The following is a 22049-nucleotide window of genomic DNA, read 5'->3' as shown; positions in this document are numbered from 1 at the left end:
GACGGCGCCCTAGCGCCCTCTATTGACCCACCGCCACTGGTCCAAGCCGTCTCTGTAAAGGTTATTTTACAGATCTTAAACTCTGCCGAGGGTCAGTAGTGAAGATGCGGTTTGGCCCAGCTCATTTATGGCTTGCGTTTCCGCCGCCGACAGTAACCTCATGGTAGGTGGGGATTTAAGCCGGATGGCGATAGCCACGGCAGCTACTTAAGCATCGTGACCTCATAGCAGCCTGACACAGTGTAGCCTGCTAATAAATCCAAGGAGAAAGAAGAACGCGACACAATAAAGAAAAAAGAGCAATAACGGAATGGACGTCCGGCAAACTTTCGTGCTGCATTATCTTCAATAAACTAACCTTTCGCCGTTGTCCAGAAACACTTTGCGGTTACTGTGTTTGTTTGTTATTATCCCCCTTCGCACGGGAGCGATAATTCTGTCGACCAATGAACGAACGACGTGTATAGCTCGAACTTGTTGACACCCTTTCAGACGTCTTGGTACCCCAACGGAGGAGTACTGCGAGTGCGGCTTGTCTAAATCAAAAAACCTTTACTCATCATCTGATTAAAAACAGTTGATTCCAACTTCTGAGACCTTCAAAATGTGGACTTAAAACCGGTCTCGAGACCAAGACCCATCGACGACCCCTCCGACAACACTTCTACTAGTACTGCAGTTTGTACTGGTACTATGCAGTACTAGTATTATATTGCAATTGTGTTTAGTAGGGTACCAGCGTGCTCTTGCTGCGTACAGACATGGTCACAGCAACGCACTATAACATGTGAACATAGAACATGTGAAGGCCCGGGATACATTCACAATCCATAGGTCTCCCGGTGTCCCTTTATAAAAGACAAATATAGACCAACGCCACCAGATGGTAGGGAGAGGTATTTCATATAATGCAGCAGCAGAAAGAATGTGCTAGTCAGCCGCTTGCTGGCTAGTCTTTGCGGTGCGTTCAAGTGTAACTGTTTTGCCGGGACACAGGCGGCCCAAGGCGACTCCTGTGGCGCGGCTGGTTCTTTGATGTCGGTTTAGCGTGTCAGGGCCTTAGGTAAACACACACACACACACACACACACACGTGTCCGTCCCGCCTTTGCTGGAGGTCATCCCTGGTCATCCCGAAGTGAGAGGAGAGGAAGTGGGTTGTTTAACACCCCACCTCCTTCTCCCACCACGCCCACCTCCTGCTGCTCCAACCTCCCCCTCCTCCTCCTCCTGCTCCACCACCCAAACTCCTGCTCCTCCACCCCCACCTCCTGCTCCCCTGATAGCTAGTGCTGGCACTGGGGGAGCTAGCTCTCGTCGTAGCAGTGGAAGAGCTAGTTCTGGCGGTGAGGACTGGGGGAGCTAAGCTAGTCATCGCTAGCGGTGTGGGAGCTAGCCAGAACTGGCACAGCTAGCCAGCACCGGGCGCGGGGAAGAGGAACAATAGCAGGAAATGGGGAGAGGAGCGAGGGACTTCCTGTGGGCGTGGTCTGAGTGCAGGAAGGGCACACCTCTGAGAAGAGGAACCTCCGCTAACGGCCTCATTGTTTCAGATGCGCTGGGTTCAAATAGCCGCCCAGACCTCCACCATCAGGTATGCATCAAATCCACCAGGGATTCCCAACGGGGGGATAGGTTGGGAACGCTCCCCAGGAATAACAGAAATAAATCTAGAGTTAGATTTTAGCAAAAAAGACATTCTTTACGTCATTACTACATAAATCTAATATATGCTGATTGTTGCCGATCAATAAGATCACAAATAGCTGGTGTGAAATGAAATACGTATACAAATGGAAACTGGGTCAAATAAATAACCATTAATCATTAAGCATTAGTTAATGCAGAAATAATCATTATTCTAAAGCATGAGCATAGGAGTTTAGGGGTTAGTTGGTTAGATTAGGGTTAACCCTTATCCTATTGAATGTTGTATAAACTTACAGTATACCTTAGTTACCTTTAGTTCAGTTAACAAAATGAGCCTAGTAAACATCAACAGTATTAGTAAAAGATTGCTTGTCTATTAGTTAATCAAAAAACTTAACAATAAGGGTACACTAATCAACGCACGCCCGTGTGCATGTGTGTGTGCGTTCGTGTGTGCGCTCGCACCGGCCTCTAACCCAATGAGGGCTAGTCCGAGAAGACACGTTGCCGTGGAGACGACGGATGACTTCACCTCGCGACTGTTTCCTCGGCGATACGTGACCCTGCCTTGGCGCGGCCCTCTCCAGGCTTCCTAGTGGCGTAATCAGGTCGGAGGTCACATGGCTTAGAACACCACACCCTCAACCTCCGCCATCATCACCACCTCCTTCACCACCACTACCTCCACCCCCGCCTCCACCACCTCCTTCATAACTAGTACCTGCTCCTCCTCCGTCACCACCACTACCTCCACCCCGCCTCCACCACCTCCTTCATAACTAGTACCTGCTCCTCCTCCGTCACCACCACTACCTCCACCCCCGCCTCCACCACCTCCTTCGTAACTAGTACCTGCTCCTCCTCCGTCACCACCACTACCTCCACCCCCGCCTCCACCACCTCCTTCGTAACTAGTACCTGCTCCTCCTCCGTCACCACCCCTACCTCCACCCCCGCCTCCACCACCTCCTTCATAACTAGTACCTGCTCCTCCTCCGTCAACACCACTACCTCCACCAATACTTCCACCTCCTCCTCCTCCGTCACCACCACCTCCTCCTCCTTCACCTCCTTCACCACCACCTCCTCCTCCTCAACCTTCTCCTTCACCACCACCTCTTCCTCCTCCTTCACCTCCTTCATCCCCTCCTCCTCCTCCTCAACCTTCTCCTTCACCACCACCTCCTCCTCCTTCACCACCACCTCCTCCACCTCCACCACCACCTCCTCCTCCTCCTCCTCCACCACCTCCTCCTCCTTCACCTCCTTCACCACCGCTACCTCCACCTCATTCACCACCTCCTCAACCTTCTCCTTCACCTCCACCTCCTCCTCCACCTCCACCTCCTCCTCCTTCACCAACACTACCACCTCCTTCTCCACCAAACACGTTTTCCTTCGTCTCATTGGTCCCTGGAGGCTGAGCACTCCCATCCTTGAGGCATCATCACTAAACCAGCCCTGCTTGACTTTGTGTGTGTGTGTGTGTGTGTGTGTGTGTGTGTGTGTGTGTGTGTGTGTGTGTGTGTGTGTGTGTGTGTGTGTGTGTGTGTGTGTGTGAATAATGTGTTTTTGGTTGGTGTCTATGTGATGCAATCTCTGTGCTTTGGTTTACCGGGACTAGCCTTCAATGTCTTTATTCAAAACCTTACAGTTAAACCTACTATGTTCCCTCAGTCCCTCAGCTATAAGTATTTAACCATTATATATATATTCCCAAATGTTGACTGTAATTAAACGTCACTAGAAATACGAGATAAATAGAGCCAAGAGTATCCCCTAGTGAGCTTGTTACTGGTGTTTGCCATAATATATGTTTATACTGAGTATTTGCTACAGTTTTTTTGTTTTCACACTCTTGTATTCACAACATGTCCTATGATGCGACTAGCTGCAATACTCTGGAATATGTAAAGACACCACAGTATAATATCGCAGTCCACAAAAGTTGGATAGGAGGCATACAGTGAGAGTATGCCAGTTTATCCATGTGCACGGGGGGGGGGAACACATTCAGGTCAATGGCGATGTATTCTTAGAAACAGGAAGAGTGTTTGCAGAGTCTGCGTCCCCAGCTGCGACCAGACGCAAGTGGAACTCACATAATGGCCGCCACCGCTGTGGTGGGAGGTAGAGGACAAGGCTGGAGGCATCTGGTTTACCAGATGGCTCTCACTGAGGGGGTAAATGCTGCGTTCAAGACAACTCGAGTTCCGACTTGTTAAAAAGTAATTAAATGGCTGTCCGACTTAAAAATATAGGTCGTAAATTTGGGGTAATTTCAGTGCTCCTGTTTGTCCGACTTGACGTCAGTAACAACATCCAACATGGTGGACTTCGTTAATGGGAATTTAGTTATTATAAAAGTGTTTGTTGACGCATAGACACATAATTTGATATGCACTTATTCAATACGTGTTTATAGTTTCTATTTTGCTGTGATTATAACAATAAGTGGAATTTAAAAAGTATTTGAAAGATTAGCCGGCCACTGTTCATTCTGTTCCAAGAATGTGCTATCTCTACATTAGGACTTTTATTTTGTTAGTTCCCAGAATGTGCTATCGCTACAAGAGGACTTTTATTTTGTTAGCTCCCAGTATGCGCTATCTCTAAGGAATTGCATTAGACACAAAGCATAGTCTCACTCTCCATTACGTCCTGTTGTTTTCGCTGGCACTGTTGCAGAATTTTGGAATTTTGAAAAAAAGAAAAAATATTGGGCATCTGTGCATGTCTCTTTTCTGTTTCCATATTCACTATATTGTCCACTTATCCCATTGTGCATAGCTGCTATAAGTATAAGGATACATCTTTGAATTCACTCAAACTAATATAGAATCAGTCGAGAATTGGATTGTCATTTGACATATAAAGTTCTCACAAATTTGATACTTTTATATTATTTCAGTGATTTTAATACAGTAATGATTGTATTCATCGCTTTCACTAACATAAAACATATGCATATTTCAAGTACAAAATAATATATTTTAGCTGGCAGTTAGCCGTCCAAGTTGACTTAGTATTCCATGATAATTTTTCTCAGAAGCAAAACGGGCAGATATGGACAATGAAATGTTGAAAACTACCCATGGCTCTGCTAATAGTTCCTGGAAGGATATATAGGAACATAAAATATCTAATTTCTCTTCCTGTACGACGGGGGTCAGTGTAAGACTATGTAGGGCTGACCCCGTCAAAAAAACAAGTTAGTCATTAAAAAACGCATAAATAGTTATCACGAGTGTCTGATATTATTAGAGCATTTGTAAAGTCACATAGAAATAAATAAAGGGAAAGTCAATAAAACAACGAAAATAAATGTTCTGTATTTTCATGTTTCATATTTACTTCCTAAATGTATTTATCTATCTGCATACCGATCAGGGACCTGCCTGAATGTGTTACCCATGTGACCTTTCAAATAATCCAATATAAGTAGTGATTGAGACATTGTTTTTTCTCTTTACTTTTCGGTGCACTGTGTGTAGGTTCCGCCCTGCGTAAACCCCAAGAATCCAAGGGTAGACATTTGTCCAGTTAATATCCAGTGTTGGGTTTACAGTAGATGCTTTCTGTCGAGTTTCGATTCCCAACACAGGAAGCAGGCTAGTTCCATTCGCTGAGCTGATCGGCAGCTTTTGACTTCAGTGTGTTCCAGAGCAGGTGAATATTTACAAACGTTTATTCTGACTATAGGGACCGAGACATTGGCCTCAAATTATCTTGAATATCTCCCTCAGAAGCCCTCCCAGGCTTTGTGAACCTTGAGGCAGACCTTGGGCGAAGCGTTCGGATGGAAAATATAAAGGAATATGTCAAATAATTCACGCAATGGGCCACGATGTTGATTCTGACCCAAGTGTGACGTTGTTGTTTCAAGACACCAATTTCCCACGCGTCTTCAAGTACACAGATGGAAGCTGGCCGCCATGACTCCTGACGCCCAATCTTCACAGGAACGGTAACTCCACCCTGTGATTGATTGGTTTAGATATCTAATCATGGAGTCTGAGTCTCTGATTGGATGTTTTTTTTTTTTGGGAGGGTGGTCGTCGGGGCTGCGACGGCCGGTGGCTCAGGCGAAGGGCGTGTCCGATCTGTGGATGGTGTGCATGGGCGTCTGGATGTCCTGGTAGTTCTTGCCGTTCAGATACTCGGTGTGGCTCTCGATGCTGTAGCAGCGGTGCACCTCCGTCAGGGACGAGGCCACGTAGGAGGCGGAGCGGAAGACGTCGGCGTTGGCGAAGGTACCGCCGAACTGCATGCGCTGCTGGTTCCAGTGTCTCCGAAGGACCGTCTGGACCTGGGGACGAGGAGGCAGAGGGGGGCCGGTGAAAGGCCGATCCAACACAGAACGTATCTCTTCACACGTGTGCACGGATTCACGTGTAGCTTTGTTGTGCAGGGGGAATGGGTTAACCTAGCAATTATTATTGCTTGGCCCTTAATTCGATGAACATCCTAACTGAAAAAAAGGCCAAATCCATCCTGCGGGACTCATCACACCCCGGTCACAAAGTGTTTGAACTACTGCCATCAGGAAGGAGATACAGGTCCACGAAAACAAGAACAAACAGACTACAAAACAGTTTTAACCCAACAGCCATAACCTCACTAAATGTTGCTACCAAAGCATAGTTGTGTATCACATTTGTGTAAGCACATTTATGAATGTGAATGTTTGTGTGGGTGTGTCTTATGTGTTTTTTAGTGCACTTAAGTTGACTATAGTTGACTATTTTTATAGATTTAATTTAGTTTTTATTTATTTATTTATGCATAAGTACGTACTACCTCAATGTGATGTTTTTGCACTGAACAAGGACTGCACTTAATTTCGTTGTACTTGTTACAATGACAATAAAGATATTCTAATTTTAATTCTAATAAAGATATTCTTATTCTGTACCGACAGCGATATGTTGTTGTTTCTCTTTCTTCTGAAAAATGTACGTATTGTAAGTTGCTTTGGATAATAGCGTCTGCTAAATGCCCTCAATCAAAGTGAAAATGCTGCACTGATGTGTGTTTTCACCGTTTTATGCGTTAGGGGTTATCTTGGCTCTCTATTCGCAGTTGCAGTTGCCACTTAACCTCGAACAAGTACCTTTTCCTACTAGAAATATGTTTTTTGGAGCATGTTTTGAACTCTGTAGGCATGGCACTACTGGTTGACTCCATTGTGTTTCCCAACTGATGCCAGGAAGGCACACTCTCCGTAAACAGCTGGATGGGGATCAGAGAATTAGCGTTTGTTTGATTTATCCTACGGGCTGTCCGTCCGTGGCTCTTTCTGTAATCCTCTGGACGTTGGAGAGGGCAACAGAAGCACACAATACCTTAAATCGAACACAACCTTAATGTTTCATGTAACTTCGGGCAGAGTAAATTTAACTACTAAATCAAACAGACCACCTACCTCTCCGTTGAAGAAGCAAAATATGGTGGCCACTAGAAGACCCTGCAGGAAGAAAACAGGATGAGGATCATTATATCTCTTTAACTGATCGGTCATTGTTTATAAGAGCATAAGATCAAATCAACAGGGCTGGATAGTCTTGTTGAAATAAACTTTGGCTCTTTGAGTTGGCAAAACTATTATTTTCCCATCTATGAAGTTTAACTTGTACCATCTTAAAGTTTATCCTATGCAAATATATCCTTATATTAGCTCATCTTGTAGTAGCTTAGCCTATTGTAGCTTAGCTTATTAAATAAACTTTGGTTCTTTGACTTAGCATAACTTTATTATTTTCTGCTTATCTTGTATTATATTACGTTTATCCTACGTAACTTAAACCATACAAGCATGGCGTATTCTGCGTAATGTGTCCTCACCTGGGTGTGAATGAAGATGTTCATGATGTACTGGTACACCTCCGAGGGGCCCTTGTAGGGCAGCAGGACAAAATGGATGCCCAGGAGGGGAATGAGGATCAGGGTGGCCCTCACGGCCTTCATGTAGAGGCTGAACTCCGCCTTGTGGGTCACCTTCAGCTTGGTGATGAGCACGCGCACGATGTTGAGCAGGAAGAATAAGTTTACCTGGAATGAGAGTTCAAGTCCGGTCATGTCAACGTTTGCTCGTAAATGGTACCATGGGTGTATTTATGCCTATATATAGAAAATTGCCCGCTTGCACATTTTGTAGGAAGAACTAGCGGGACTAAGTGTGGGCAGCTCCAGTGCTAGGCTAGCATTGAACACAGCCTGTGTAGGCGCTATGCTAGGCAAGTGTTGGTTACAGCCTGTGTAGGCGCTAGGCTAGCTTTGGTCACAGACTATGAAGGTGCTAGGCTAGGCTGGGCATTGGAGACTGTGTGTGTAGGCATTAGGTCGGGCGTTTGAGACAGCCTGTATAGTCATTAGGTCGGGCGTTTGAGACAGCCTGTATAGTCATTAGGTCGGGTGTTTGAGTCAGCCTGTGTAGGCGCTAGGCTAGGCGTTACGGAATCTCAAATTAGGACTGATTTTCCAAAATGCAAACTATTTGTTTTCCTTCCTTGTTTTCTTGGTTCTTGTAGCTGTATGGCACTATAGTGGGGTATTTATTAATTATTAATCAATAAAACGGTGTATTCATTATGATATGTTTGAGGACACGACAACATATTTGAACGTGATTGGTTAGCTCATAGCATCGTTGAATGGTCAGTGTGAAACTCAAATTTATTTGAACTCTGTGCGGCTTGGGGCCAAACTGGGCTCCACCCAGCGAAGGCTGTTAGCTGCAGCGCCTTACCAGTAATGCAGCACAGATGGGACTGTGGATGATGTAGAGCAGTGACGTGTCTGATCGGATCCAACAGCTGAGACGGCAGGTGCAGAAAACATAGAATCAGAACACATAGAATCAGAAAAGGTAGAATCTGAACAAATGGAACAGGGCCGAATATAACCAGTCCGGTCAAAACGACTAGATTCAGAGCCAGAATCTGTTCTACAGGCATTTTGTTATTGAACATGAATTGAAATAGTGTGTGTGTGTGTGTGTGTGTGTGTGTGTCTGTCTGTGTGTGTGCGTTTGAACTTCCCAGATTAAAACTTTCCTTACAGTACATACAGACAGACTTGGCCTGGACATGGAGATTAGCTACCGTTGTGTTCTACCAGTGATCGATAGGGGAAGAGCATGGGGCCCAGAGGCTTACGTGTCGTTGTAATAGCAGTACCGGGCCACCGCGTGAATCAGGGCTGGAACCAACGGGAAACCTGCAAGTTCCAACGAGTTGCGTTACAATAGAGCAGGGGTCAGCAACCTTTTCAACATGCTGTGCCAGTTTGACATTTTCTCGTTAATGAGTGTGCCCTAAGCAACAATATATTAAAAATTAAGCTAAATTATGACACAGCGACCAAAAACATTTCCAGAAGACCTGGAATTGTATTATTTCCATATAGTCCAGAATCATGCATCAACACCATTTTCAGAAACTCATTCAAAAACATATTTGCACTGTGAGAAATGTAAAAAACAAGAAAATATGAGAATGTTGGAACCATCCACATCAATATCTTTACGACATGTACAGCTTTGCAAAACCATGTGAAGGCGATGCATACAGGCCACTTGCAACAACGTTTTAAATAATTTCTTCTATATTACTCACAACATAAAAACTATTAATTGATCCAATTTCAGAACACTGCTTTCTGTAACTAATTTAAACATATTTGCACTGGGAGGAAATGCCCCAAACAGAATAAAGTGCAAAAAAAATCGGTAGTAATGATTGTGATTTTATTATTTTTTAAGTGTGCCAATGATTATGTTGCCCCGTGCCAGTGGTGGCACGCGTGCCTAGGGTTGCCGACCCCTGCAATAGAGCGACAGTTTAAAATTACCTCGCTGCTTTCACATTGAAATTGGATGTGTGCAACTGTATCACTTTGACAGTGAGTAGTAAGTAACAGGTTTTACTATTTACCTGCTTTCTCAATGCATTTTTTTTTTTTTTTAGATAAACGTAATTCATGAGAAGGAGAAAGATATTTGTATGCCTAGAATAGACAGCGGACATTGGGGACTTGAATACACAACCTTTAATCCTATCTTGCCCGTAAATCCGTTTCCAGTAGTGAGTCCCACATTATATGTTCTAATCCCATTGCAGCAGAGGTATCATGTAAAAAAAATCCAAGCAGGTAGTACCACATGAGGTCATGGGTTCTTACCCCATCACAGTAGTTATTATCACATGAGGTTTTGGGTTCTATCCCTATCCCAGCAGTTAGCACCACCTGAGTTCACAGGTTGTCACCCCGTCCCAGAAGGTCATAACACAGAAGGACACGGGTTCTTACCCCATCCCAGTAGTTAGTAACCCATGGGTTCTTACCCCATCCCAGTAGTTAGTAACCCATGGGTTCTTACCCCATCCCAGTAGTTAGTAACCCATGGGTTCTTACCCCATCCCAGTAGTTAGTAACCCATGGGTTCTTACCCCATCCCAGTAGTTAGTAACCCATGGGTTCTTACCCCATCCCAGTAGTTAGTAACCCATGGGTTCTTACCCCATCCCAGTAGTTAGTAACCCATGGGTTCTTACCCCATCCCAGTAGTTAGTAACCCATGGGTTCTTACCCCATCCCAGTAGTTAGTAACCCATGGGTTCTTACCCCATCCCAGTAGTTAGTAACCCATGGGTTCTTACCCCATCCCAGTAGTTAGTAACCCACGGGTTCTTACCCCATCCCAGTAGTTAGTAACCCATGGGTTCTTACCCCATCCCAGTAGTTAGTAACCCATGGGTTCTTACCCCATCCCAGTAGTTAGTAACCCATGGGTTCTTACCCCATCCCAGTAGTTAGTAACCCATGGGTTCTTACCCCATCCCAGTAGTTAGTAACCCATGGGTTCTTACCCCATCCCAGTAGTTAGTAACCCATGGGTTCTTACCCCATCCCAGTAGTTAGTAACCCATGGGTTCTTACCCCATCCCAGTAGTTAGTAACCCATGGGTTCTTACCCCATCCCAGCAGGTAGTACCACAACAGATGCTGTTTCTCTGCGAAAACAGCCACCACGATGAGCGTGTGTAGGTAGATGCCCTCACACAGCATCCAGAAGTAGTTACACGTCATCAGGTAGAGGTGGATGAACATGATCACCTTACAGCTCACCTGGGGAAAGGACACAACCAATCAGAACCCTTATAGCTCCCCTGGGCACAGGCCACAACCAATCATAACAGGGGATATGTGTATATACTTCAACTTCCCGTCTCACCAACGCTCAACAGACAATTGCTGTCTTTGGGATCAAACCAATGCGTTTGGCAAAACCTTTCAGAAAACCTTAAAATAGGACGAAACAAATTATGCAATGAGGCTAACAGTATATACATTTTTTAGACAGTTGTACATTTTATTGTCTGCAGTCTGTTCATGTATGTTTCTATTTTCCTTTTTTTTTTTAACTGACGTTTGCTGCCGTTGCTTCCTTCCAGAAGTGAACTAAGCAGCCATCTAACGTAATGTAGTGTCAGAACATGCATGGTGGTGCTCGGGTACCCACGGTGTTACTCTGCATGGGGTCGTTGTGGTTCTTCACCGTGGTGTACCAGATGATGGTGATGCCCGAGTTCAGCACGAAGGAGAAGAACAGGTTCTTGTGGAGTGTGATCCTCTGGCAGCTTAGAGTTCTGCAGAGAGAGAAGGGGCGAGAGAGAGACACTGTTAGTGTGGGAGAGAGGCAGAGAGGGAGGGAGAGAGGGAGGGAGAGAGGCAGAGAGGGAGGGAGAGAGGAAGAGAGAGAGACACTGTTAGTGTGGGAGAGAAGGAGAGAAGGAGAGGGGGAGGGAGGGAGAGAGTCAGAGGGGGAGGCAGAGAGGAAGAGAGACTGACTGACTTACTGACTGTAAACAATAAATACTATACTCACCGGAATGTTAGGTTAGAGACAATACTGGAGTATGTCTTAATACTCCAGTATTGTTCTTTTTAGTGGGCATCATAAAAATGATAACACATTATTATTGTTTTACTGTTTCTTCATTCTCTATACGTTTCCATCTATACTTTACTTCACTTCATCCTTTCACGTGAAGCAGTGATAAACCCGCGCTTCACAATACACGCGTGCTGTACTAATAAACAGGCGTTTCCGAGGGCAGGCGTATTCTGTGTTCTCCCCCGATCGGGCGTTGACTCAACACGCTCCGAGTGTCCCCTGGTTTGTTTAAAACAAGCGAGGAAGTATCTCTGGGACTCCTTCTTATGACCGCGCGTGTGTTCCTGGTTCCTCCTCGTCCCGGCATTGTCCATTGTTGGGAACAATTGCCAGCCGAGCCATTAGCATGTTGAAACTGTTTAGTTTGGCCGCCGCAATCTTTCCCTGACCGCTATCGCTCACCGGGAGACAGACATAAACATTCCTTCAAAACTCTTCATCAGCTCAGCCCAGAGCTCTTGACCTCCTGACCTCTTGACCTCCTGGCATCCTGACCTCCATAACACGACCTCTGCGGCCGTAATTCCATGTTTTGCATTATGTGCATAATTCAAGATCGTTCGCATAATAGCCTCATCGCATAATTGCCTAAGAAAGTAACATTTTTTCTCCAAATTGTGATATCTCTTCTCTCCTAACTCCAAAGTCTACTCTCCTTCACTGTGCCTCATTGACTATATCCTAAGCCAATCAGACTGCTTCTTACATTCCATAACCACTATCTGCCTAAGTCATCCATTAGACTTTTTTTTTTTTTCTGATCAACTTTAAAATATGACTTTTTTATGGCAATTATCGATATGTGTAATATTTATTAGCGTGTGCTGGAAGGTCTTAGACGTTGTTGCTGGCACTTACTTGAAGTGGAAGAATATCGCCAAGGAGATGAGGAGTGAGGTCAGAGACAGCCCGTGACCAATCAGAGCCAGGTAGAAGAGGTTCATCGCTGTCTGGAGGACAAGGGTAGGGGACACAAGAGGGCGTGTGGATGTATTGTAAGAACGGTGCACTGCACTGGAAGTGGCAGTTATTTATATAAAAAGGCGGGAAAATTAGAAGACGTCCATTTTGTCCATGATTTTTTTAGTTCATTTCATTTGTGTTGAAATTGTAAATATTTATACTTGAAGAATTGGGGTAGGGGCTTGGGGGGGCAGATGGGGGAGGGGCTTTGGGGGGGCCGGATGCTTACCTTGTGACCCTGCACGCTGTGGGTCTTGCAGGTGGTGTAGTTGGTCCAGGTCCGGCTGCTCTCGGGGTGGCGGCCCCACTGGCCCTCGTCCGTACACACCTTGGACGCCATCGCTGTCAACGAAAAGGTCAAAGGTCACCATTTGGTGGAACGGTGGGGATGAGAGGAGGTGAGGAGGAAGAGGGAGAGGAAGAGGAGGAGGAGGATGGGGAGGGGAAGGAAGAGGAGGTGGGGGAAGGGGAGGAGGAGGAGAGGAGTTTGAGTGGAAGAAAAGGAGGAGGAGAGGAGGAGAAGAAGGAGGAAGAGGTGAGGAGGAAGAGGAGGGAGAGAGGTGGAGAAGGAGGAGGGGATGAGGTAAAAGGAGAGGAGTAGGAGGAAGAGAGGAGGAAAAGGGGACAATGAGGAAGAGGAGGAGAGGAGGAGGGGGGAAAAGCAGGAGGAGGGAGAAAGGTGGAGGAGAGGGGGGGAGGAGGTTTAGAGGAGGAGGAGGAGAAGGGGCGTAGAAGAGAAGGAGGAGGAGGAGGAGGAGGAGGAGAAGGAGGAGGAGGAGGAGGGAATGGACCTTTAGGGTCAAAGTCTTCGAAGTAGTCCGGACAAAACTGCTCTGTGGTGAAGCCGGCATCCGTCTCGTCCCAACATAGCCACCCATCCCAGGTTCTGTTGCACATCGGGCCTGAAACACACACACACACACACACACACACACACACTTTAGTACAACTATAACTAGTATTACTATTAGAACGTATACTGTAACTCTGCTAAAAAATGTATAACTCATAGAATAACTATACTTGACTATATTAGAATTACTATAACCTAATAACTATTATAACTATACTGTAACTATACTATAACTAGTATGACTCTTAGTATCACTATACTAGGCTACACTATAATCAGTATTACCCTAGTATAACTTGTATAAATATAGTGTAACAATACTATTACTAGTATAACTCATAGTATATCTATACTGGGCTACACTATAATCAGTGTTAAATATTACAACTTGTATTACTTTACTGTAACTTTAATATAACTAAAATGACTTATGCTGTGTGTGCACTTAAACTAATGTAACCCTACTGTAACAAAACCATGAATAGTATAACTTTACTGTAACTATACCATAACCTCTATCATAACTATAACTATTGTAACGAAACATAACTATCCTTTGCTATACTCCCACTAGTACCTTGAGTACTCTGTACTATGACGCAGTGAGGGTCGGTCACAGCTCGGTACGGCCTGTGCTTTACCTATACTATCACTTGTAACCAGTGTTGGGAACTTTACTTTAAAAATGTAATTAGTTATAGTTACTCACTACTTGTTCCATAAAGTAACTGAGTTAGTTACTCTATAATAAAAGTAACTAGTTACCAGGGAAAGTAACTAACCCTAATACCGAACCATCTCTAACCCTAATACCTTACCGGTAACGGCGTTACCTGACGCTGTTCTTTTCAACGGCGTTATTACAAACACTTCTAGTGACCTAAGTACACTGTACTATGGCCTAGTGAGGGTGGTTTACTGCGTCGGACGGCCTGTGTGTGTATTGCTATATTGTGGGCGTGAAGTGACCTGTTCGGGGGTGGGACTCCTTCAGTATCCTTTGGAAGCACTCGTACTGCGCCGTAGTGATCCGGTTGACGCCGTGGTGCTGGTTGGTCTGTCCGGACTCCGTAGCATTAGCCTCCGAGCTAGCAACCGCAGAGGGCTGGCGGTGGAGGCGTCACACACACACGCGCGCGGGCGTGCATACGCATACACACATACACGCGTAAACAAGACACAAAAAACACACAGACACAGAAACATACACACACACATAAACACGCATATGCACGCTCACTCACGCATACGTATAGCCATACACGTACAAATACACACACACACACACACATAAACACACACACACACACACACAGACACACACTAAAATTAACTTCAGCGATACCAAATTCTGCATTCATTTTTTTTCGGTCTGGTTCTTTTCTAAACGTCTTCCCTTCAATCTTCCAGGTTTACCTGACTGAGGGAGAGCCACGTCAGCAGAGACACCGCCATAGCCCTGGTCTTCATGGCACTTCTGAGGACAGTCGGAAAGGCATGTTAACAGGGCGGTCCGTCTCTTACCTAAAACCTAACCATCACTAACCCTAACCCTAACCATCTCCTACCTAATACCTAACCATCACTAACCCTAACCATTTCTAACCCAAACCCTAACCATCTCCAACCTAATACCTAACCATCACTAACCCTAACCATTTCTAACCCAAACCATCTCCTACCTAATACCTAACCATCACTAAACTAATACCATAGCATCTATAAACTTATACCAAACCATCTCGTACACCAACCCTAACCATCTCTAACCTAGTACCTAACCATCTCTAACCTAATACCTAACAATCTCTAACCTAATACCTAACCATCTCTAACCTAATACCTAACCATCTCTAACCTAATACCTAACCATCTCTAACCTAATACCTAACCATCTCTAACCTAATACCTAACCATCTCTAACCTAATACCTAACCATCTCTAACCTAATACCTAACCCTCTCTAACCTAATACCTAACCATCTCTAACCTAATACCTAACCATCTCTAACCTAATACCTAACCATCTCTAACCCTAACCCTCTCTAACCTAATACCTAACCCTCTCTAACCTAATACCTAACCATCTCTAACCTAATACCTAACCCTCTCTAACCTAATACCTAACCATCTCTAACCTAATACCTAACCATCTCTAACCTAATACCTAACCATCTCTAACCTAATACCTAACCATCTCTAACCTAATACCTAACTATCTCTAACCTAATACCTAACCATCTCTAACCCTAACCCTCTCTAACCTAATACCTAACCCTCTCTAACCTAATACCTTACCATCTCTAACCTAATACCTAACCCTCTCTAACCTAATACCTAACCATCTCTAACCTAATACCTAACCATCTCTAACCTAATACCTAACCATCTCTAACCTAATACCTAACCATCTCTAACCTAATACCTAACCATCTCTAACCTAATACCTAACCATCTCTAACCTAATACCTAACCCTCTCTAACCTAATACCTAACCATCTCTAACCTAATACCTAGCCATCTCTAACCTAATACCTAACCATCTCTAACCTAATACCTAACCATCTCTAACCCTAACCCTCTCTAACCTAATACCTAACCCTCTCTAACCTAATACCTAACCATCTCTAACCTAATACCTAACCATCTCTAACCTAATACCTAACCATCTCTATCCTAATACCTAACCCTCTCTAACTTAATACCTAACCATCTCTAACCTAATACCTAACCATCTCTAACCTAATACCTAACCATCTCTAACCTAATACCAAACCATCTCTAACCTAATACCTAACCCTCTCTAACCTAATACCTAACCATCTCTAACCTAATACCTAACGCTCTTTAACCTAATACCTAACCATCTCTAACCTAATACCTAACCATCTCTAACCTAATACCTAACCCTCTCTAACCTAATACCTAACCATCTCTAACCTAATACCTAACCATCTCTAACCTAATACCTAACCCTCTCTAACTTAATACCTAACCATCTCTAACCTAATACCTAACCATCTCTAACCTAATACCTAACCATCACTAACCCTAACCATCTCTAACCTAATACCTAACCCTCTCTAACCTAATACCTAACCATCTCTAACCTAATACCTAACCCTCTCTAACCTAATACCTAACCATCTCTAACCTAATACCTAACGCTCTCTAACCTAATACCTAACCATCTCTAACCTAATACCTAACCATCTCCAACCTAATACCTAACCCTCTCTAACCTAATACCTAACCATCTCTAACCTAATACCTAACCCTCTCTAACCTAATACCTAACCCTCTCTAACCTAATACCTAACCCTCTCTAACCTAATACCTAACCATCTCCTACCTAATACCTAACCATCTCTAACCCTAACCATTTCTAACCCAAACCCTAACCATCTCCTACCTAATACCTAAACCTCTCTAACCTAATACCTAACCCTCTCTAACCTAATACCTAACCATCTCTAACCTAATACATAACACTCTCTAACCTAATACCTAACCATCTCTAACCTAATACCTAACCCTCTCTAACCTATTACCTAACCCTCTCTAACCTAATACCTAACCTTCTCTAACCTAATACCTAACCATCTCTAACCTAATACCTAACCCTCTCTAAACTAATACCTAACCATCTCTAACCTAATACCTAACGCTCTCTAACCTAATACCTAACCATCTCTAACCTAATACCTAACCCTCTCTAACCTAATACCTAACCCTCTCTAACCTAATACCTAACCCTCTCTAACCTAATACCTAACCATCTCTAACCTAATACCTAACCCTCTCTAACCTAATACCTAACCATCTCCTACCTAATACCTAACCATCTCTAACCTAATATCTAACCATCTCTAACCTAATACCTAACCATCTCTAACCTAATACCTAACCATCTCTAACCTAATACCTAACCCTCTCCTACTTAATACCTAACCCTCTCTAACCTAATACCTAACCATCTCTAACCTAATACCTAACCATCTCTAATACCTAACCCTCTCCTACCTAATACCTAACCCTCTCCTACCTAATACCTAACCCTCTCTAACCTAATACCTAACCCTCTCTAACCTAATACCTAACCATCTCTAACCTAATACCTAACCCTCTCTAACCTAATACCTAACCATCACTAACCCTAACCATCTCCTACCTAATACCTAACCATCTCTAACCTAATACATAACCCTCTCTAACCTAATACCTAACCATCTCTAACCTAATACCTAACCCTCTCTAACCTAATACCTAGCCATCTCTAACCTAATACCTAACCATCTCTAACCTAATACCTAACCATCTCTAACCTAATACCTAACCCTCTCTAACCTAATACCTAACGCTCTCTAACCTAATACCTAACCATCTCTAACCTAATACCTAATCATCTCTAACCTAATACCTAACCCTCTCTAACCTAATACCTAACCATCTCTAACCTAATACCTAACCCTCTCTAACCTAATACCTAACCCTCTCTAACCTAATACCTAACCCTCTCTAACCTAATACCTAACCATCTCCTACCTAATACCTAACCATCTCTAACCTAATATCTAACCATCTCTTACCTAATACCTAACCATCTCTAACCTAATACCTAACCATCTCTAACCTAATACCTAACCCTCTCTAACCTAATACCTAGCCATCTCTAACCTAATACCTAACCATCTCTAACCTAATACCTAACCATCTCTAACCTAATACCTAACCCTCTCTAACCTAAAACCTAACCATCTCTAATACCTAACCCTCTCCTACCTAATACCTAACCATCTCTTACCTAATACCTAACCCTCTCTAACCTAATACCTAACCATCACTAACCTAATACCTAACCCTCTCTAACCTAATATCTAACCATCTCTAACCTAATACCTAACCATCTCTAACCTAATACCTAACCATCTCTAACCTAATACCTAACCCTCTCCTACCTAATACCTAACCCGCTCTAACCTAATACCTAACCATCTCTAACCTAATACCTAACCCTCTCTAACCTAACACCTAACCATCTCTAATACCTAACCCTCTCCTACCTAATACCTAACCATCTCTTACCTAATACCTAACCCTCTCTAACCTAATACCTAACCCTCTCTAACCTAACACCTAACCATCTCTAATACCTAACCCTCTCCTACCTAATACCTAACCATCTCTTACCTAATACCTAACCCTCTCTAACCTAATACCTAACCCTCTCTAACCTAATACCTAACCATCACTAACCTAATACCTAACCCTCTCTAACCTAATACCTAACCATCTCTAACCTAATACCTAACCCTCTCTAACCTAATACCTAACCATCTCTAACCTAATACCTAACCCTCTCTAACCTAATACCTAACCCTCTCTAACCTAATACCTAACCCTCTCTAACCTAATACCTAACCCTCTCTAACCTAATACCTAACCATGTCTAACCTAATACCTAACCATCTCTAACCTAATACCTAACCATCTCTAACCTAATACCTAACCCTCTCTAACCTAATACCTAACCATGTCTAACCTAATACCTAACCATCTCTAACCTAATACCTAACCCTCTCTAACCTAATACCTAACCATCTCTAACCTAATACCTAACTAGGTATAGGACTAGGTAGTTTGGCGACACACACACACACACACACTGGGGGTATTTTTATCAGGACAAGAGGAACTGATAACATGTCAACACTTCCTTTACCCAGCAGCCCTCCCCACTCCCAGAATTCAGTAGGAAAACAATACTTCCTGACCTCAGCACTCTGCCACGGGGAGATTCCTCTGCCATCTCTAGTCGAACTATACCATATCTATCACTAACTAAACCATCTCTAGCCTAACTTAACCCGCTCTATCACTAACTTAACCATCGCTGGTCCTAAGTGAACCATCTCTAGCCTAACTTAACCATCTCTCGCGCAAACCTAATCATCCTTATTCCTTAAGGAGCCCTAACTCAACCATCTAGAGCCCTAACCTAATCATCTTTATTCCTTAAGGAGCCCTAACTTAACCATCTTGAGTCCAAACTTAGGCCTATCTTAATGATCCCTATCCCAAGATTAGCCCTAGCCATCTTCAGCACTTACCTAACCAGCTCTATCCCAACTCTGCCCTACCTTAATCATCTCTATCCTTAACCAAGCCTTTACTAAACCATCTCTATCCTTAATTTACCAATCTCTATCCCCAGTTGTGTCCAAAACAAAACATATCGGTCTTCACCTTCATCTTAACCATCTGTAACAGCTAAATAACAATAACTATCCCTTACCAAAACATACCTAACCCTAACACTAACCCTATCACAACCATCCCTTACCCTAACGTAACCAGATCGTAACTTAGTCAACCAAACATCAATCTCTACCCTAATGAGTAAATGTAACGACTTAACGTCTTAATCCCTTCTTAAATTTCAATATACACCCCACAATATAAGCCCCTACCCTGGTACACAGCATGTCAGTAGGGTGGGAGTAACACACAAATGTGTTTTTTTTTTATGTGTTTGTCTTGCACAATCCTCGAGGTCAGAGTGTGTTTGGCAACAAATGAAACATGACAACATATCATCTCCAGATGTGAAAACCGGTAGGAGAACAGATGTCAAGAGCCATGTTAAAGCATGGGCTATCATAGGCAATATCCACAGTCTTTAAGTGAAGCGGGGGTGGAGTAGATACTCCCCCCCCCCCCCCATACTATCTTTAAATCTTCCTCCAACGGTTCCTACACTCACTGATTCCCAGCAGAACCTTTTATCAGAGGTAATAATCAGCGCACCGCAGTTTACAAACATCCAAAACAAAACCATTAAAGTTGTTTTGCATTGCACAACAGATCTCAATCCAACTGCTTGTTCAAGACTCCCACACACACACACTGACACACATCTTTTCTCTCTTACACACACACATACAAACAAACAAACATACACACGCACACTCTCTTTCTCTCTCTTGCTCTCTCTCCTTCTCCCTCCTTCCATGGTTCACACATTCTCACAATTCTACTAAAATCTGATGCCTGTTCAATTCTCCGGGACTTATTTGAAAACAGGAAACCTAAAGTACTAAAGCCTGGATGTTGAGCAGCTGTTTAAGTGAACAACTATGTTGCCTAACCCAGCATTCCCTTAAAGATGCATTTCCTTCTTGGAAATCTTTACAGTCCAACAGATGGGAAACCTCCCCACTACCTTCTGGAAATCAGCTGTGACGTTTAGGAGTTGCTTGTCAAATAAGATAATTGGTTAATTTTGTTTAAATAAAAATACGGTTTTGATACTCTATAAATATTTGTTGTAAATAATTAGGTATGTTATTAAAACGCTAATAGTCGGTTTAATGTGCCACGAAAATACACTTTACTGACGTGAAAAACATCTGATATGAGAGTAAAAGGGGAGGGAGAGGAGGAAAGGGAGATGGGGGAGAAAGATAGCGAGATAAGAGAGAGGAGGAGAGAATTGTCTTAGCGAGTTGTATAATTGCTATTAACAAGGCAATCAAGTTTTGGTCAATTATTCAACTTCCTGATCAATTAACGCTGGACTAGCCTAAAAGAAACTCCAGCGCTTTTGTTGTATTTCTGAACTTCTGATACATTTAGATCCTAATACGTCTTCAAAATATTGTTTTGTCGTGGCTTTACCTTCCCATTGAAAGCTCCCCTGCGAAAATACTCGGCAATGTCCTTGAGGGTTTTCAGCTGTAGGCGTGCAGCCTCCGCTCTGTCCAAACGCACACTGTCCTAACGCAGACTGTCCCGCACGGAGCAGTGGAATGGGAGTGGCGAGGAGGATGAGCGGTCCGCGCTGACGTCACACGCACGCCTTGTGGGTTCAACACGTCACACTGGCCTACCCTTTCTCCACGTTAATTACGTCTATTACAGGTCTAATATATCAATAAATAAAGCGCTCTTTAAAGGTATAGACGGTATCGGTGTGTTAAGGGACAAGTTGGTTTTGGTCAAATTTTTGGTGACCAGAAATGTCGGGGCATGTTGGTATATTTTCACTTTTAAAAATGCATCAAGTTTGCTCAAGGAGGAAAGGTGATATTCAAAATCAACACTAGCAGAGTGTTGATGCACCAGCGGTGTGGAATTAAGTCACACCCCTCGATTCATGTCTGCCTTCTGCTAAGAAACGACTCCCTCTAGTGGAGGCAGAAGGTCAACGTGTGACATTTTTCTATAGCCTATCTCCTATATTTTTCTAAAAATACGGCAGTCTTACCCCTTATGTTTTATTTCATAACGACCAAAACAATCGACAGTGTAACCCCTTATTTTCTATTCTACGACAAAAAAAACCGACAGTGTTACCCCTTAGGTTTTATTCTATGTCAACAAAGAAAACTACAGTGTTGCCCCTTATGTTTTATTCTATAACGATAAAGAAAACAGTGTTTTATTTTAAAACAAAGAAAACGACAGTGTTACCCCTTATGCCATTCTTTACAATGGAAACAAACAACAGCATGAGTTGAGTTCTGGTCCCCAGAGGGTTAGCCTACAGTGCTCTCCACTGCACAACCGAGGCAGGGACAATGACCGTCAATCAGAGGTCATACGTGAATATATATAATCCACATG

General features: G+C 43.6%; 1 protein-coding gene across 2 annotated transcripts; it reads right to left on the bottom strand.

Moving 5' to 3' along the window:
- Positions 1 to 5634: 5634 nt before the first annotated feature.
- Positions 5635 to 21211, bottom strand: LOC307074999 (calcitonin gene-related peptide type 1 receptor-like). 2 transcript variants are annotated; one of them, XM_079735467.1, is made up of 13 exons: positions 21102 to 21211; positions 14841 to 14901; positions 14394 to 14529; positions 13363 to 13473; positions 12801 to 12913; positions 12467 to 12558; positions 11174 to 11417; positions 10626 to 10779; positions 8808 to 8868; positions 8399 to 8465; positions 7495 to 7701; positions 7076 to 7117; positions 5635 to 5959 (listed from the first exon to the last, which is right to left on the bottom strand). In XM_079735467.1, exons 1-13 carry the CDS (start codon positions 21107 to 21109, stop codon positions 5732 to 5734), a joined length of 1524 nt encoding a protein of 507 aa, XP_079591593.1. In that variant the 5' UTR covers positions 21110 to 21211; the 3' UTR covers positions 5635 to 5731. The 2 variants fall into 2 exon arrangements, with proteins under 2 accessions (XP_079591593.1, XP_079591594.1); XM_079735468.1 differs by having other exon boundaries at positions 11174 to 11300.
- Positions 21212 to 22049: the final 838 nt, after the last annotated feature.

The sequence above is a fragment of the Pollachius pollachius genome, assembly GCF_949987615.1.
Source record: "Pollachius pollachius genome assembly, chromosome: 4".
NCBI lineage: Eukaryota > Metazoa > Chordata > Actinopteri > Gadiformes > Gadidae > Pollachius > Pollachius pollachius.
The sequence above is the reverse complement of the archived record's forward strand: the minus strand, read 5'-3'. Positions and strand labels throughout refer to the sequence as shown.

Coding starts and splice junctions, on each gene's coding strand:
- LOC307074999 (XM_079735467.1), bottom strand. Junction 10,780..11,173: donor ACCCCATGCAGAGTAACACC/GTGGGTACCCGA, acceptor TCCTTTCCCCAG/GTGAGCTGTAAGGTGATCAT. Junction 7,702..8,398: donor CCATCTGTGCTGCATTACTG/GTAAGGCGCTGC, acceptor CTCTCATTCCAG/GTAAACTTATTCTTCCTGCT.